Below are 18827 nucleotides of genomic sequence, written 5' to 3'. Positions count from 1 at the left end.
AGGTTGTTTTCATCCCACCCTTCTTCCCAGAGATTCATAAAGGTGGTGCACTACCATCCCCTGTCAGACCCCATCTTGACCCATAATCTTAAAAAATTTTTTACCAACATCACAACTATTGCCCAAATGTGAATTAATACCCTCCCCTCCACCCCGCTTTTTCATGAGCCTTGATCTTATGAAGAAAAAAAAAAAGAGAAAATAAGGCAACAAACTGACAGTGGGCCCGCAGTTGGATTCAATGAGCTAATGACAAAAGAGGAGAGAGGAAGGGGAAGTAAGTCTTTGAGACAAACTTGCTTAAAGATATGATGATATAATGCACACTCTTTACAGAATGTTGGTGCTGCTGAAGCAGTTTATTGGCCCGGGTTATTCTCGGTGGTTTGTCATTGCCTTCCCAGCAGTCAGTCAAGTCATATATATATATATATATATATATATATATATATATATATATATATATATATATATATATATATATATATATATATATATATCTGGAAAAAAATAAGAGACCACTCCAAAAAAATTTAAATCAGCATCTCTGCATGTATCGCAGCCATTCCATTCTAGTGTCTGTTGAATTCCAACACAGGCACACCTCATTCTACTAAGTGAGGTACTGATTAGGTGATCACCTGAACCGAATCTTATTTAACAAGGAAAAGTATGAAAACCACTACTGTGGTCATCACTATCCTCTTGCAATAGGACCAGCTGGATGGCAGAAACAGTGCTAGTAGTACCTCAAAAGTAATTGGAATAAAAAAAAATAACTATTGACCATGCCAAAAGAGTTGAAAAGAAAAGTTTTGAGTGAGGAAAAGAAGGGTTCAATTCTGGCTTTACTGGCAGAGGGATACTGTGAGCGTCACGTTGCTTCCATCCTTAAAATTTCAAAGACGGCGGTTCATAAGAACAAGATCAAGCAGCAGACATTGGGGACAACAAAGCTACAGACTGGCAGAGGGCGAAAACGACTTTCCACTGAACAGGATGACCGCCAACTCATTCGAATGTCACTCAACAACCGTAGGATGACATCAAGTGACCTACAAAAAGAATGGCAAATGGCAGCTGGGGTGAAGTGCACGGCGAGAACGGTTCGAAACAGGCTCCTCGGGGCAGGGCTGAAGTCGTGCAAAGCTAGAGAAAAGCCCTTCATCAATGAAAAGCAAAGAAGAGCCAGGCTGAGTTTTGCAAAAGACCATAAGGATTGGATCATGGAGGACTGGAGTAAGGTCATCTTCTCTGATGAGTCCAATTTTCAGCTTTGCCCAACACCTGGTCGTCTTATGGTTAGACGGAGACCTGGAGAGGCCTAACAAGCCACAGTGTCTCGCACCCACTGTGAAATTTGGGAGGATCGGTGATGATCTGGGGGTGCTTCAGCAAGGCTGGAATCAGGCAGATTTGTCTTTGTGAAGGACTCATGAATCAAGCCACGTACAAGGGTGTCCTGGAAGAACACTTGCTTCCTTCTGCTCTGACAATGTTCCCCAACTCTGAGGATTGTTTTTTCCAGCAGGACAATGCTCCATGCCACACAGGCAGGTCAAACAAGGTGTGGATGGAGGACCATCAGATCAAGACCCTGTCATGGCCAGCCCAATCTCCAGACCTGAACCCCATTGAAAACCTCTGGAATGTGATCAAGAGGAAGATGGATGGTCACAAACCATCAAACAAAGCCGAGCTGCTTGAATTTTTGCACTGGGAGTGGCATAAAGTCACCCAACAGCAATGTGAAAGACTGGTGGGCGAGCATGCCAAGACACATGAAAGCTGTGATTGAAAATCAGGGTTATTCCACAAAATATTGATTTCTGAACTCTTCCGAAGTTAAAACATTCGTATTGTGTTGTTTAAAAATGAATATGAACTTGTTTTGTTTGTATTATTTGAGGTCTGAAAACACTGAATCTTTGTTGTTATTTTGACCAGTTGTCATTTTCTGCAAATAAATGCTCTAAATGGCAATATTTTTATTCGGAATTTGGGAGAAATGTTGTCAGTAGTTTATAGAACAAAACAAAAATGTTCATTTTACTCAAACACATACCTATAATTAGTAAAACCAGAAAAACTGAGAATTTTGCATTGGTCTCTTACTTTTTTCCAGAGCTGTATATATATATATATGTTTATATATTGTTGCGAATTCACGCCCGCTGGCGTGCGAACGGCCGCGTAACTCGAATCGCGGCACGTTGCCTACCGGACGGACAATTCTATCGTGACCCTCTCGGAACAACGCCGGTAGCTAGTCACGGGTGGGGGGTTAACCTCACCACAATCGTGCCAATTGCCCACCCGCACAGGATAGGGTTGCTCGCCAAATTCGATCTACCTAAGTACCTGCGCGAATGGTCGACCGGGCGATCGTACCACGCCACAGGCAGACTCCGGACACGAACCGCTTAAGCGGTCCATTCAGTGCTACAGTGATAACCGAGCGGTGTTATCGTCGGCCTTCACGGTTCAGATTAATTACTGGGATGTTGCACCCACTACGAACCCCTTACGTGATGCAAGATGGAGGGTCAATAAAAAGGAAAAGAGACGAAGCAGAGCGGGAACAGTTCAACAAGCAAGCATTTTATTCACACACACAGACAAGCACGTATATACAGCCATACAGTCAAAAATGCACATATAACAATTAAAACAGTCATGCAACAAAAGCAAATGCAGAGCTACAACCGACTACGACTGATACACGGCAACACTTACGCAGTTCTACTTCACAGACGGCGCCAACACACACATTTATACAAAAAGCAAAGGAAGGAAAAGAAAGAAAGAAGTCGCGACTTCCCTTTTATGGCTGGTGAGTCCCTCTCCCACGACCGCCAGCGTGGTCGCGCCTGGCCCCGACCTCTCTCGCGGCCGGCGAACCCTCTCCGGCACTCCCCGTCCGGACGCGCAGGTCCACCTCACAATGGGCGCTGCCGCGTCTCCCGTCCGTGCCTTCGTGACAGGGCAGCTCGCCAAGCCGCGGGCGCAGGACCTCTTCCCGAAGACCAACTCTCGACAAAAATCAACCGAAGACCAACCAGACCACCAGCCAAGACGAAAAGGAAGAGGCGGAAGAGGAAGAGGCAGAAGAGGAAGAGGCGCAAGAGCGCCCCGCCCGTGTCCGTCTTTTATAGCGCGGGTCTCCACCCTTCGCCCCGCCCCGTTCTCGGCTCCACCTTCCTTCGAGAGGGTTCCCGAAAAGGGCGTTCCCTCACACTCTCTCTCCACCCTGCCCCGTGCGGGGACCGGGGAGTCAGTTTTTGGCTCTGGGCCAGAGAATTGTTCCCCCAAAATGAGACCTCTCCTTCCCATGGCCTCTGACCTTTGACCTGCATCGCCCCTCCTCCACTCCAAAGCGCAGGGAAGTCAAACGGGAGAAACAGGCGGGGAAAGCTGCGCATCCTCGCAGTTCCCTCCTTGGCGCCTTTGTTTGCCATTCGGAAGCGGACGTAGTGGCGAAGATGTAGTAGCGTAGATGGTGGAGGTGGCGTGGTTGCAGTGTGGTTGGCGCTGTGATGGGGATGGCGTGGTTGTTGAGATGCTGTTTGTTTGAAATAAAGATAGAACAGAAAAATGGCTAACTGGAGGATCGCAGCCAGGATGGATCACATAAATTCCCTCTATAAAACGGGTTTGGGCTAACTACACATGTACCTATGAAGATATCTCACCTGAGGGCCCTTTATGGAGTAATGCGAATTTCCACAGCCGTAACAATATATACATATATATATATATATATATATATATATATATATATATATATATATATATATATATATATATATATATACATACATATATATATGCACAAGTTATGTTGTTCAACAATTGTCAGTGAAGCGATGGGTTCAGTGCTAGTCATTAAAAAAATGTTTTATCAGTGAGCACAAATTATTTATTACACTTAGTGATAAAGATACAGGGTTGCATATCCTTCATGGTTATGAAAAAGCCAGAGTATTTATGTCGTGAAAAATGCCAATTGAGGTAGCAGTACAATACGGCGACAAATCCTCAGTGTTACCCGAGATAAGACTACCAGACGTGTCAGTGAGTATTGAAGGGGGAGGGTGGGGAATTGAAGGGGAAGCAGAACATGCAAACATACAATATATATATATATATATATATATATATATATATATATATATATATATATATATATATATATATATATATATATATAAGGCCCCACGAGGAGGAGTAATGTAAGTGACATTTTTTAATCATATGATAATGATAGGCTCGGATGATAGGGTAAGGGTTAAAATAGTGCTATATGGCATTAACTCCAAAATGCCCGATGTGTCCCTTACATCACTCCTCCTTCGGGCGCCTCATATACACACACACACACACACACACACACACACACACACACACACACACACACACACACACACACACACACACACACACACACACACACACACACACACACACACACACACACGAAAATAAATAAGTACACCATTCAAATGATTCGGTATTACTATCAAACAGCCAGAACTGCTCTTACTTGGCTTGTTAATAAGAGGAGAAAGTAATTAAATAACCAAATTTTGACAAGTTAATATTTGTTTTAAATTGCAACTGTTAATATTTGCAACTTTAAATTAATATTTGTTCTTATAGCTATGGGGTGCAGCATAAATGCATAATAGAAAACATGCTGTATTATCCGAGTGCAGAATGTAGGAATGTTTGTAATAAAATGGTTTATGTGGGTTTATACCACTGTTTTTGTCCGTTATCCCAACAAAGCAAACTCGAGCGAAGTTGATGGCACACCATCACAAATCCCAACGTTTTCCAGCTAAAGCAAGTTAAAAGATGGCAAAAAGTTCCAGCAGGAATGACCCAATATCAAACTTTGAGTTAATCTTTTTTTTTCCCCAGTGCTTTGACCCCGGTGACCCGAAGTCACACCCCTTGGGGCATGAAGTGGGGTTCAAATCCAAAAAGTTGTTATATATTCCATGCGTCCCCCAATGCTGATTGCATATTCAGTACAAAGAAATGATTGCAGAAAGTCATTAAAAGATGTTTAAAATGTGCCCGTCATTATATTTTTTGGTTTTTGACCTCACCTCAGTGGGTGGGACCAAAATGACACTGCTCTTGCACCATCGTGCCGTGTGGTGATCATAACTACCAAGTTTGGTGAATTTCTGCACAACCGTTTAGGAGGAGATAGCATGACGGACAGACGGACAGGAGCAGATTACAATTCATATCCCCATTTTTTCCCAAAAAGTATGGGGATAACAAGAGAGTTGAGAGTGAATATTTGGTGTTATACCAGTAGAATCATCATCCAGAGCAGTGTGGCAGAGAGAACGAACTCCCTTTGACCTGAGATGACGTGGTATGATGGCTGAATGTGGAGTTGTTTACGGCTGTAGGATATGCAGGGAAGGATAGCAATACAAGGCTGTCCCATTGGCTGTAACCAATCGGGTCCTGCCACCAGAGTAGTTCCAGTGGATTTGTAATGCAAAGAGCACAGGGATTTCCAACAGTGTATGCAAAGAAACTCAAGGGTGAGTCAAGAACCTTGTAGAGGAATTCTGACAGTATGATGAGTCAGAAAGACAATCAAACAACCAATGACCATAAATGGCAGCCTCTTGGAACAAGAGGTAGAGTGTGAGCTTTTGCATTCCGGTGTGGTTTGCTGTACCACCTGAGAGCACAGCTCTGCACCTCTGAGCAAGTTCAGTTTTGGAGACCACACCGTTACTGTCATCCAAGCTGCCATTCAATGAGAATAAATTGTCGTTCACTCTTTGACCTCACCATCACATTTGGTTTGTCCTATACAGACTATTTTTCTAATTTTGCTTCAAGGTCTCAACCTGTCACGACGGAAGGATCATCAAATTAGCCCACCTATCTATTTCCGTGGGGAGCCACTGGAAGACATTCAATCTCTTGAACCTTCAGGCATCACCTTCAGCCATGACCTCTCCTAAGCTGACCGTATTACAAAGGTGGCCTCCAAAGCCAGTCGGGACATCCTCCATTGTTTCATCATTCCTTGGAAAATCAGAAGTACTGGCAACTTACAAGGCCTTTGTCTGAAGCTCAAGGGAGTACTGCTCTCCCCAATAACATCGTGCCATGACATCACATCCGTCTCTACTGGATTCTAAAGCTCTCAACATTATTGCCAAAGTGGAAGGCCTTGTTTTCTTAGATTGCAGAAAGTTAGATGGCCTCTTTTTTTTTGTTGTTTTAATTTCCTCCCCTATAATCTAGCTTCCTCTGTTCGCTTAGCTCTCCATCCCTCTCCAGCCCCTCCAGTAAACCGCTCCTGCTTAAACTCCCAAATCCAGACACATCTCCAGTCTTTTTTCATGCTTGTGGTACTTCCTTCCTGAGGCTGTTAAATCCCACTCTTTCCTCCAGGTTTTCAAGCAGGTGGTGCACTACCATGTTGTATCCTACACAGCACAATCAAATGGAAGACCAAAAAGGAACCCAAAGAAGCAAAAAGCAAAGATGGAGTCATCAGGAGGAACCAGGATAGGATTCGGGTTTCAGCCATTACTCCACTACCCTCAAACCCATCCAGGTGCAGCCAAGTGAGCCTTACAGAAAATTTTCTGCAAGAATTAACTTCTCCTTCGAGAGATACGTAACGAAAGAGAGGAATAGAGAGTAAAAAAGATGAAAGGGAACAAAAAGCAAGAATTAGAATGAGTAAAGAGAATTGTGAAAAAAATTAGAAAATTTGGATGAATGGAACAAGGAACAAAGATGTCGGGAAGAACCCAAATCGATAGATTTCAGCAGTTACTCCCCAGGCTCAAACGCAGCAGCATGTAGAAGGTACCAGAGGTCCGGACACAGCTTGATCACCCCCATCGTTACCTACATTATTTTCCACCACCAATAACCTCACCCTCCAACTTTCAAGTTACTGTGTTCCCACCCCATCTCTCTTCTTTTTTTCTGTTGAAATATTCCCCGTCTTGTTGAGTCCAAATGTAGCCACACTATCAGCTTGTTACCTTTTTATCTTCTGTCATATTGATTTTTCATGAGCCTCAATCTGGCAGAGAAAAATAAAATGCAAATGCTGACTGTGCATATTCTGCTGAGCCTTTTATTATTTCTAAAGGAGGTTATGTTTTCACCCCTTCCTTTCTGTTTGTCTGTCTGTGCACAGGATATCTCAAAAAGTTGTGGACGGATCTGGATGTAATTTTGTGGACATGTTCGGTGTGTGACAAGGATAAAGTGATTAGATTGTGGTGAAGATCCGGATCAGACGACTAGAATTTTTTAAATGATTCTTCACCATTGAGAGATTGGGCCAAAAACGATATACAGCACGATATCTCAAAAATGTGTTGGGCCCGATATGTTCTCGTGGATCAGGCATAACGTGGCAGAGGTATGCACTCTACCGAGTACCCTTCTAGTTCCTTGTTATTTCTCATCTTCACTCAGAATTAAAGATTTATAAATGCAGTGCAATGAGGTATTCTTCTCCATTGTGGGCCAAGACTCCTGTAACCCACCTTATCGCTCTCTGACCATCATCAGCACTGAGTGGATTCCCCCCCCCCCCCAGAAGATAAGCTGGCATGCCGTCCTGTGAAGGAGTATGTTCCATGCCATCCCACAAGGGATCAGTATTTTTTCACAAATTACAACTGCGCCATTGCCCATAATCTGATGAACTATCTATCCTGACGGCTACAACGCAAAATTCTTATCAACTGGAAATGGGTAGCTAAACAGGGTGGATGTGTGGCAGACCCACAGACACTCTCTGTTGCTCAAGCATCTCATAAGGGCCACTTACTTTTTCAATGGCAATTCAAAGCTGAATACCAAGCCTGGAGTTGTCTGGTCAAGCATGGTGTTTGGCACTCATAATAAGTCCATCTTCACTCAAATAAACAATTGAAGCTGTCTTTTTTTGTCATTAACTTGAATACAGGTGTTTGTGAAGAGTCGGTAATTGCACCCGTGTTAAGTGCATGGGTACGATAACTGACTCTTCGCAGGAAAAGCACCGTTCTTTTTATAGTATTTTGAAACACACACACACACACACACACACACACACACACACACACACACACACACACACACACACACACACACACACACACACACACACACACACACAACCTGATGATCCCATCAAGCATGAACATAGAAAACAAAGCCTTGCGAGCGGACATCATTCTCAGGAACAAAAGGGAATAAACAGGAATGCTCAATGAGACATCAGTACCCAGCGATTTTGGCATAAATAATGCAAAAATCAAGAAAATCACCAAATACCAGGACCTCAAAAATGAGATTAAGAGATCTTGGAAGCTGAAGAGTGTCTAAATTGCTCTAGTGATAATTGGAGTAACAGGAATAATAAAGAAGAATCTTACTTTAGATTTTGAAAACCATCCCCAGAAATATTACCACAAATGAACTACAATTGGAGGCAGTCCGGTGTTTGGTGATTATCCTGAAATGAGCCCTCGGAACAAAACTCTGAGAGCAACAAAATTGAACAGCTTGGTCCATGAACTGTGATCCCTAACTGGAGGGAAGGTGGATACTTTGAGTCCTGGGAGGACTTTGTTCCATCTCTTCAAACCCGCAAATGGAGATAACCAATGACACACACCACACAACTGTTAACTATATAATGGTGTGACATCCCCTGCACCACACCAGCACTTTCTGCAAGGATGCTGCATTTACACACCTTCCTGAAATACTTCTGGCAATGCAATAAGGTACTGGCACTTCATTGTACAGAAACTACTCAAAACATCCGATACTAGAAGGGCACTCGGTAGAGCGCATACCTCCGCCACGCAATGCCTAATCCACGAGAACATATCGGGCCCATTATATTTTTGAAATATTGTGCAATATATCGATTTTGGCCACATCTCTCAACGGTGAAGAATCACTTCAAAAATTAAATAATTCTCGTATCCAGATTCGGATCTTCACCAAAATTTAATCAATTCGTCGTGGCCACTCACCCAAACTGTCCACCAAGTTTCATCTGAATCCGTCCCCAACTTTTTGAGATATCGTGCTATACAATATACTAGTTTAGCCTGATCTCTCAATGGTGAAGAATCAATTAAAAATTTCTAGTAGTCGAATCTGGATCCGGATCTTCACCAAAATCTAATCAGTTCATCCTTGTCACATACCCATCCTGCCCACCAAATTTCATGAGATATCCTGCACACAGACAAACAAACAGACAGAGGGGGTGAAAACATAACCTCCTTCACCTTCGGTGGCGGAGGTAAACATCCTATATAATGACTCGGTTGCATTATTTATATGCTATTAATGCAAATGCTAGAATTCAAATCTGGGCCAAAGAACAGGAGGTAAGTTTGATATCAGGCTTCATCATGCCAATGTCCTGTAGATACATATGTCTATCGATTGCCATCCTGCACAATGGCTTGATCTTCATCAATTGCCTTGTATAATTTTTGCAGGGAAGCCAATCTCTTTCATTTTGTTGTATTCACTTTTGTGTTTGTATGTCCTTCAGCATTACCAGTTCCTGGAAACTTAGTGGGGGCAGAGTCCATTGTACAAGTAAAAAAAATACATAAAATGTCATAACCCCTGTTGTTTCAGTAATTTTGCTGTGTGGAGTTAAAGGGCTAACCCATATTTATGTACGACTGAAATGACTGCAAGTCTAAAAGTCAGCCATCTTTGATCAGATCGCAAAATAAGGTGAGAGGCACGTGTATGCCATCATGTACTGTGCTTGTGCCAAATTTGAACAAAATCGGACCATGTATGTCTGAGAAAAGGTTGGGGACACATTCAAGTAACAAAATGGCCACCAGTCGGCCATCTTGGATCTGATCTCGAAAAAAAATGAAGTGCTAATGTGAACCCTCATTCTTTATCTGTGCACCAAGTTTGAACAACATCGGCAAATGCTTGTCCGAGAAATGGTCGTGGACGTGTTCCAACATCGGGTTTTTTTTACAACTCAAATGGCCGCTGGTTGGCCATCTTGGATCTGATCTCGAAAAAAAATCGCGTGCTTATGTAAGCCATCTTTTATTATCTGTGTGCCAAGGTTTTTACAAGATCAGTAAATGCATGTCCAAGAAATGGTTGAGGACGTGTTCAACACTGGGTGTTTTTAAAAAATTTTTACAACTGAAATGGCCACCAATCAGTCACCTTGGATCTGATGTTGAAAAAAAATGACGCACATATGTATCCCATCATGTGTTGGCTTTTTGCCAAGTACGAATAAAATCAGTCCATACATGTTCGAGATATGGTTGCAGACGCACACACGCATGCATGCATGCACGGACACGAAAATCGAGACCAAATCCATAAACCCCCGTTTCTAAGTCCAACGGGGGCTAATGAAGAAGCAAAAGGGAATGGATGCAGGATTTAATTGCCGTAGAGTCAAACAATATATTCATTATGACTGACAAAATGGAATGCTCTGCAGAAGCAATAGTTCCAACTAAAATAAATAAATAAATTTCAGGTCTTCAATTAGTTTGAAATACAGTAGTGGATTAAAAATGGCATAAATTGTCCATTGAAGACCCCATTCAAATTAATGGGTATGAATTAGCAGGCATTAAACAGTCTGCATACCAAAAGAGAACAGAAAAATGCCTACCTACATGTGAAACATGATGAGCAGCTATTTTTCTGCAGAATGCTTGCTCAATTTGTAACAGTTCACGGTGCAGATCACACGTGGAATTGCAGTTCATCAGTGTGGAGACAAAGTTGAGGCTGTTCAACAGAAGGCCAACTGAGCAAGCTGATAGGCAAACAGGAAGGATGTTAAAAGCCACTTGCTTTTCTTAATTGAGCTATCTTTTATTATTTCGACCTTTTCTGCAACTATGAGCTGTGGTCATGTTCACTGGTATTGCAACTGTCCACCTAGCTGTTACAAGACTGTTAGTGGGTACAGCAAATTGAGTAACATTACCTAAGCAGCGTCTGCTGGAGTAACAGACGCTAAATTGCCTTTTGTGCCTTGCAATCTCCTGCTTGATCTCTTCTCGGCAAATATGCACAGGGTCGACATCTGCCTCGTGGAGGAATGGAACAGATAAAATGAGGTTGCATGGGATGTTAAGATGACAATACAGTGGAACATGCTAATGGACAGGGATGGTTTTGGAAGTGTCATACAAAATCTATTTTGGTGAAAAATGTTTGCTACATATTTCTTCTGCAGATATAGCACAGTATTCAAAAGCTTTCAGAAATGTCATGGTGAATGAAAGGAGAGCAAGAGGGAAGCAGGAAGCACATTGGACTTGTTTATTTTTAACTTTGGCTTTGGAAAACGAATCAGAAGAGCAAACAATTGCTCCAAAACATTGCCAGATTGACCGAATGCGATTAAACGCCCAATTTAACATTTTAACAGCAGTATGCACTTTACAAAGAGAATATGTTTGTCTTGAGCCATTTCATTTGGCATTGTCAACAAAATGTCTGACATTTGAGAAAATAAAAGATAAAAATAACTCACCGATCTTATCTCTTGACATTCTTAGCCAAGAGGTTTCCGGCTTCCCACTTACTTTCTTCCTGAAAGACAAGAGTACAGCACACCAATCACGTGCAATTTAACATCATCGAACGAAAGTATGTTCAACCAAAATTAAATAATGCATTCAGCCTTTTGATTGCATCATCAATGAGGTGTGGCTGTCCCATCGACGCAGTCCCCCATAGGACAAGGCAACCATTTACAATTCGACCAGGGCCCTGGCACACAAAGGCCTCTCTTTTCAAAAGGTGTTGTGGGAGCTTTAATGTCGATGAGCAAATGGAGCAGATGGGAAACTTGGCTTAAGGTACCCTCTAAAGAACGGTATACTCACTGATGCAATGCCCCGTGCCTATGAATCACCAGTGACAGGTTACTGTCTGGTCGATAATCAAATAAAGATTAGACACCTCAAACCCTTTGAGCGATCCTGCTATTTAACAAATATTACTTGAGGAAAATCAGGAAAACAAAGTTTAATATGAGATGAGATATATATATATATATATATATATATATATATATATATATATATATATATATATATATATATATATATATATATATATATATATTGTTGTGGTTACCAAATTCGCAAACCACCATTCAGGTCCCTTAGGTGAGATATCTCGGTAAGTACATGTGTAGTTAGGCCCAAACCCGTTGTCTAGTGGGAATACATGTCATTTATGCGTGCTGCGACTCTTCAGGATAGCCGTTTTTCTTTTGCTATCTTTATTTTGGACCAACCGCCATGATTACCACCACAACCACAACATCAACCACCAACCACAACGCCGCTTCACCACAACCACCACGACCTTCACGTCACACCTCGCAACCGTCGCATCGCCACCGTTCTTGCGCCGCCTGTGGGTACCGGTGTTGGACTCGTGCAGGGCGCGCGCCGAACAGCGTGTACAAAATCACGGATTTTGTGCTTCAAAAACCGATCAAAAACGACACACGCCCACTTTTTGCCGTCCAATCGGTGAGCGAGGGGCGAATTGGCCCCGCCCCCAGGGCGATCGATATATGCAAATTTATGGATCAAAAAGCCTTCACGCCCACTTTTTCTCGGGCCAATGGGGAGCGAGGTGAAAGGTCGAAGGGAGGGGGTCAAAGATGAGAGGGCGAAGCTACGGGGCGGATAAAAGGACCGTGTTCGTCAGTCCAAGGGAGTCGAGAGGCGGAGAGTAGGAGAGTCCAGAGGCGGAGAGTAGGAGAGTAGGAGAGTCCAGAGGCGGAGAGTAGGAGAGTAGGAGAGTAGGAGAGTCCAGAGGCGGAGAGTAGGAGAGTAGGAGAGTCGGAAACAGAGAGTCAAGACTTCGCGGGCGGTGGAAGGAGCTGGTCGTCGTGTGCGTTGGAGTCGGAACGGAGGGGACGGAGCTGTGGAGAGGCGGCGAGGGCGGACGAGGGGGTGCTCGCGTCGTGCAGGGAGCTGCACCCCTGGGAGGCCGACAGCGCGACCTGGCCGAGGTGGAGACGCTCGTCGCGGGATAATAAAAATCCTCTATACCCCGAGCATCAGCAACCCCCTCCTGTTTCCCCCCGCGCTGAGATAGTGCGACCAAGGGGGCCCCTTTCCCACCCCCTACCAGACACTGTCCGCGGGGCCCGCGGAGTTGAGGCGCCATCGCCGCTCCTCGTCTCATCACCAGACGGGTAGGCCGACCCGGTCTCGGCCTCAGGCCCGCCTCATCCTTGAGGGTATTTCTTTTCCTTGGTTTTGGGTATGTGTTGTCGGCGCCGTCTGTGAAGTAAAATTGTATAAGTGTTGCCGTGTGCTCGGTAGTCGGTATTAGCTCTGCATTGTGTTTTCGCTTTTACATTTGCTTTTTGTGTAAATTACATTGTGTCTTTTCTGTGTGCATTTGGTGGAATTGTATATGTGTGCTCCCGTGTGCCGCGAATAAATGTGCTTTGTGTTGAACTGTTTCCCGCTTCGCTTCGTCTTTTCCTCTATTGAATCCCCATCTTGCTTCATGTAAAGGGTTGGTAGTGGGCTGAATACGCCCGATAATTAATCGAACCGTCGAGGTCGACGATAACACCGCTCGGTTATTCTGATAGTACGGAACAGGTCGCTTAAGTGGCCCGTGTCCGAAGTCGACCTGCGGCGAGGTGCAATCGCCCGGTCTACCCTCCGCGTGGGTACTTAGGTAGGTCGAATTTGGCGAGCAACCCTATCCCACGCGGGGGCTGATTGGCTCGATCGCGGTGAGACCGAAAGGTCCACCCATGACTGGTTCCCGGCGTTAGTCCGAGAGGGTCACGACTGGATTGTCCGTCCGGTGGGCGACGTGCCGCGATTCGAGTTACGTGGCCGTCAGCACGCCGGCGGGCGCGAATCCGCAACAATATATACATATACACACACACACACACACACACACACACACACACACACACACACACACACACACACACACACACACACACACACACACACACACACACACACACACACACACACACACGGTGTAGGCTCGTGGAAGAGCGAGGTCACAGAACAGACCAGGACACATCATAACAAAGGGAACAGCAGGAGAAAGGGGAAATGCCAATAGCAGGGTGGAGGGAGGAGGTCAATAGAGATGGACAAATAAGGGATGCATGTAGGGAGGGGGGGCAGGTGGAGTAACTACCCTGGGGCCTGGACCTAATTGGGGGTCCATACCTACTTGAGAAAGTAGATGGGAGGGCCCATGGAAAAGTCTCTCTCAGAGAGAGAGAAAGAGAGACAGAGACAGAGACAGAGACAGAAACAGAGACAGAGACAGAGACAGAGAGGGATTTCTCAGGATTGAAAGACATGTCCATGTTAAAGATAAACTTTGTTAAGAGGATGCTGTTTTCCATCCGTTCCTGTCCGCACTCTAACTCCCAAAGTTTTCAACTTTCACATTTCATATTTGATACATAGGTACAGACTGTGGAGACGGTGTGTCATGACATACGTTCGTCATCTTAAGTGGTTACCATGGCAACCGAGATGCTGTTTTCCATCCGTTCCTGTGCGCACTCTAACTCCCAAAGTTTTCAACTTTCACGTTTTCTGTTTGATACATAGGTACAGACTGTGGTGACGGTGTGTCCTGACATACATTCGCCATCTAAAGTGGTTGCCATGGCAACCAGAATGCTGTTTTCCATCCATTCCTGTCCGCACTCTAACTCCCAAAGTTTTCAACTTTTACGTTTCATATTTGGTACATAGGTACAGACTGTGGAGACAGTGTGTCCTGACATACTTTCGTCATCTAAAGTGGTTACCATGGCAACCAGGATGCTGTTTTCCATCCGTTCCTGTCTGCACTCTAACTCCCAAAGTTTTCAACTTTCACGTTTTCTGTTTGATACATAGGTACAGACTGTGGAGACGGTGTGTCATGATATACGTTCGTCATCGAAAGTGGTTGCCATGGCAACCAGGATGCCGTTTTCCATCCGTTCCTGTCCGCACTCTAACTCCCAAAGTTTTCAACTTTCACGTTTCATATTTGGTACATAGGTACAGACTGTGTGTAGCGACATACGTTCGTCATCTAAAGTGGTTGCCATGGCAACCAGGATGCTGTTTTCCATGTAGTAGCACAATTCTGTATGTACCTTCTTGTTAGGACATATATTGTGCTAACTTGCGCTCTTTTGTTACTGATTACAATATACAAATACATATATGGCTTTATAATGTTACTTCACTGCAATGCTTTTTTAAAAATATTAATTATTAGACTCGTCTTTTAAAAACGATAAATGTATAAACAGGTGAGCATTGGGTGGCTTTGACACCAACTCTGGTCTTCCTTCTACCAGGACGAGCTTTATTCCCTTCTTCACAGCTTCATCTTCTGACCTCCATTGCACTTGACCATCCCAACCAAGAGTTCTCTTCCTAAGTTTTTCTTCACTACTTGTAATATTCATTGATTTCTAATGTCGTCCTGATTTCTGAGCTTGGAATTTTTTTTTTCTTTCAGAGACAATCCATTAATCCGCTGTATCATTCTCATCTGTGTTCTTTCCATTCATTTGAAATATTAAATCCGCAATGCCCACGTTTCGCTTCGATACATCAATACACGTCTGATACAGGCTTTACAAACTCAAACTTTTACAGATAATGCAATGTTTCTTTGCTTCAGGATACCTCCTTGTTGTTTCTACTTATTACAGGCCACTTTATTCTCCATTTAACAGCAAATTTTGCTCCTCCTGATGCCTCTTTCATGTCTCCAAGGTAACAGAAACTTTTAACATTTCCAAAATTAAATTCTGAGCTCAAGAAAATTTATTTTTGTTCTTCATCCTTTTCTTGAATTGATTGATCCTCACATCTAAAAACAAAGAAGCAAACACAAATTGAGCTTAATATATGTATTGGATTTGCTCATCCCTTTATTTGGGCAGTGTATAAAGGCCACAGACCACTATCATGATCACTCCCAAAAATAACAACCTGGGGGTATATACAGTGCCTTCAGAAAGTATTCACACCCTTCGACTTTTGTCATGTTATCTTTTGTTACAGCCTGAATTTAAAATGGATTAAATCTAATTTTTTTGTCACAGATCTACACAACATACCTCATAATGTCAAAGTAAAAACATGTTTTTAGAATTTTTACCCTCGCAAAAGAAGAGGGTATTGCATTTGGGTCCATTTGTCTGTCTGTTTGTTTGTCCCTTCAATCAATGTGATATTGAATCGAATCCCTTCACACTCCTTTTCCATATATTGAGCAAGGCCATCATCCACTTTCCTTTCTTTTTCGTTCTTCGCCACTACCTTAATTTCAACAACGTTGACATGTAAACCTCTTCTCCATTGCACCTTTCCATTTTTGAAGTAGTCATCAGAATCACAACCTTTCATTTTTTGTCAATTCTTTCAATGTTATTCCACATAGTGGAGGACTTAAAATTGATCACAAGTATAATGATACCTTGACTCCAAACATTTCGGTGAATCCCAAGTTGGTCTTTACTATAGTTATTGATTTTTTAAAAATACATTCCCATGACTACTTTCATCATTTCTTAATGATGAATGTGGAAACAATACTCAAGTAGAATATCGGTTTTCACATGAAATATCTATTAAGCATACAGAGGTTAAAAAAAAATAAGGAAAACGAAAATGCCTTGATCTTCCTGATTCAGATCACCAAGGGTATTTATTTTTAAAATTGGTTCTTTAGATTAACTCGTGCACAAAACAAAGACGACAAATGGAGGTCACATACCAACGGGTATTTATTGAAACACTGCTGCATGCTTTTGGGAAGTACATAGCTCTCCTTCCTGAAATCTTGAACTTGGGCTTGGGCTTGGCAAGATCCACAGATCCAGGAACAGCACTGGTAGCCTTCAAAAAATAAACAAAAGGCAAATGAAAATATTGTGAATTATGTGATACTTCCAGGTACCATGCATAAAGAACTCAAAAATATGATTCTTTATTTTACCTATCTATTGGATTCAACAATGATTAAATAAGTCAAATAATCTTTGCAATTGGTAATATTTTATTAACTTAATAACGATTCAAATAATGTTCAATCACCTCAATATTTTTATGTCTCACCTTATCAAAAAACATACAAAAATGACCCCAAGTTTGGGTACCTTGGATTACAACATGTATACAAGGATAAAAAGGAATTAACCCTAACAGCTCACTTCAACTATGTCTCTCAGAAAGGAACCTCTGGACCTCCCCCCACCCACCCCCAATCAACTTTCTCAACAATCCTCTTGAAAAAATCCTTTCATTCAAACTTTTGAGCTTCAGTATCTGCCATGATCTTTCCTGTGAAAGCCACATCCCCAAGCTGGCCTCCAAAGCCAGTCGACAATTGGGCATCCTCCATCGTGCAAAGTCCTTCCTTGGCCTACCTGAGCTCCTGATCATGCACAAAGCTTTCATCCACAGCCTAATGGAGTACTGCTCTCCCCTCTGGACTGGTGCTCCCGCCTCTTACCTTTCTCGGTTTCACGCTGTGGAAACCAAGGCATTTCAGATCATTGGTATCTCCCACGATGAGGCTGAGTCTTTGGGTCTCTCACTCTCTCACCGCAGGCAGGTCGGTGATCTCTCTGTCTTCTACCGTCTCCTCTCAGGCCTCGCCCCCCCCCAAACCCCCACCCCCCCTCAAACCCCCACCGGCACTGTCTGCTATCTGTTCTACCCATGTTTCTGCAGGGTGCTCAATGTCTGCCAGCCACCTCCTTCTATTTAACCTGCCAAAATCAAGAATCACTGCTCACCTTCATTCTTTCATTCCTCTTTTTCCCTCACCTTTGGAACAAATTCCCACACATTCTTCAATCCTACTCTTCCCTCGAAGTCTTCAAAATAGCTGTTCACCACCATCTCTTATCTTATCCATCCCAAACCATGATCATTTCTACCCCTGTTAATCCACCCCAAACACACCTCCTTCATATTCCCTGCCTTCCTTTCTGAGAGTCCCTGTAGTGTCCATCTTGTTTACCCTGGGTACCCTGCCCCCATCCCTCTCTCTTCCACAGATCTCCTCATGTGTCTATTCCCCACTGTTTTGTGCTTTCCTCTCCCATCCCTCTTGTCTCCTGCTCCCTTTGTTATATGTTCTGTGTGTTAGCTCTTATAAGAGCCTTGACATTTTATTAAAAATAAAGTCTGAAATACATTTTCCACCTGTCATACAAAAACAGCACCCAGAGCAAACACTATCTGGAGATAACCACCACCCGCAGATGTGCGGAGACAAACACCGTGGGGAGGCAAACACACTTTTTTTAGTACATCCGCTCCCATTGAGGAAGGACTGCCGTTCTTGAAGACCAAGAAGAAGGCTTATTTGGCCAGAAGTTTGTCTCCATAAAGATCATCCAGAAGCTACGTCTGTAACTCATTTACTTTATTCCTGTTGTGTGGAGTTTCTACTCTTTCATACAGTATGTATATACTGTATGTATATATATATATATATATATATATATATATATATATAATATATATATATATAAATAATATATATACACATACATATATTGTACAAGATTGGGGCGGTTGGGATGCCACATTTTTAAAGGCGCTTCCAACCAAAAGTAAAAACTCAATCGACTCCGCTAATTTGAGCAAAAAAGCGAGAGCAGACCCGGTCTCAGGGCAACGTTTCGCCGGCTTCATTAGGCACAATAGATGGCACTTCTTCAGGCATGCTTCAGGAAAGCCATGTGGGGAGCTGGCCTTGGA

General features: G+C 43.1%; 1 protein-coding gene across 5 annotated transcripts in view; it reads right to left on the bottom strand.

Annotated features, from left to right (window-relative positions):
- The window catches only part of TERB1 (telomere repeat binding bouquet formation protein 1), a 107552-nt gene that overhangs the window by 4389 nt on the left and 84336 nt on the right, over window positions 1–18827 (bottom strand). For 2 of the 5 annotated variants that reach the window (XR_015061593.1, XR_015061592.1), the window contains exons 13-16: window positions 16831–16952; window positions 11561–11619; window positions 11009–11107; window positions 10692–10806 (exon numbers count right to left, since the gene is read on the bottom strand). Coding sequence is in view for 2 of the 5 variants with exons in the window: in XM_085894873.1 (XP_085750999.1) it covers window positions 10688–10834; window positions 11009–11107; window positions 11561–11619; window positions 16831–16952 (427 nt within the window). In the remaining 3 variants the exon portion in view is untranslated. Of the gene's footprint in view, window positions 1–10687; window positions 10835–11008; window positions 11108–11560; window positions 11620–16830; window positions 16953–18827 lie in introns of all 5 variants that reach the window. The other 3 variants (XR_015061591.1, XM_085894873.1, XM_085894872.1) reach the window with 3 other exon arrangements.

Source organism: Eptatretus burgeri, chromosome 9 (assembly GCF_056783735.1).
Source record: "Eptatretus burgeri isolate ZD-2024b chromosome 9, Ebu_testis_v1, whole genome shotgun sequence".
In the NCBI taxonomy this organism is placed as follows: Eukaryota; Metazoa; Chordata; class Myxini; order Myxiniformes; family Myxinidae; genus Eptatretus; species Eptatretus burgeri.
The sequence above is the reverse complement of the archived record's forward strand: the minus strand, read 5'-3'. Positions and strand labels throughout refer to the sequence as shown.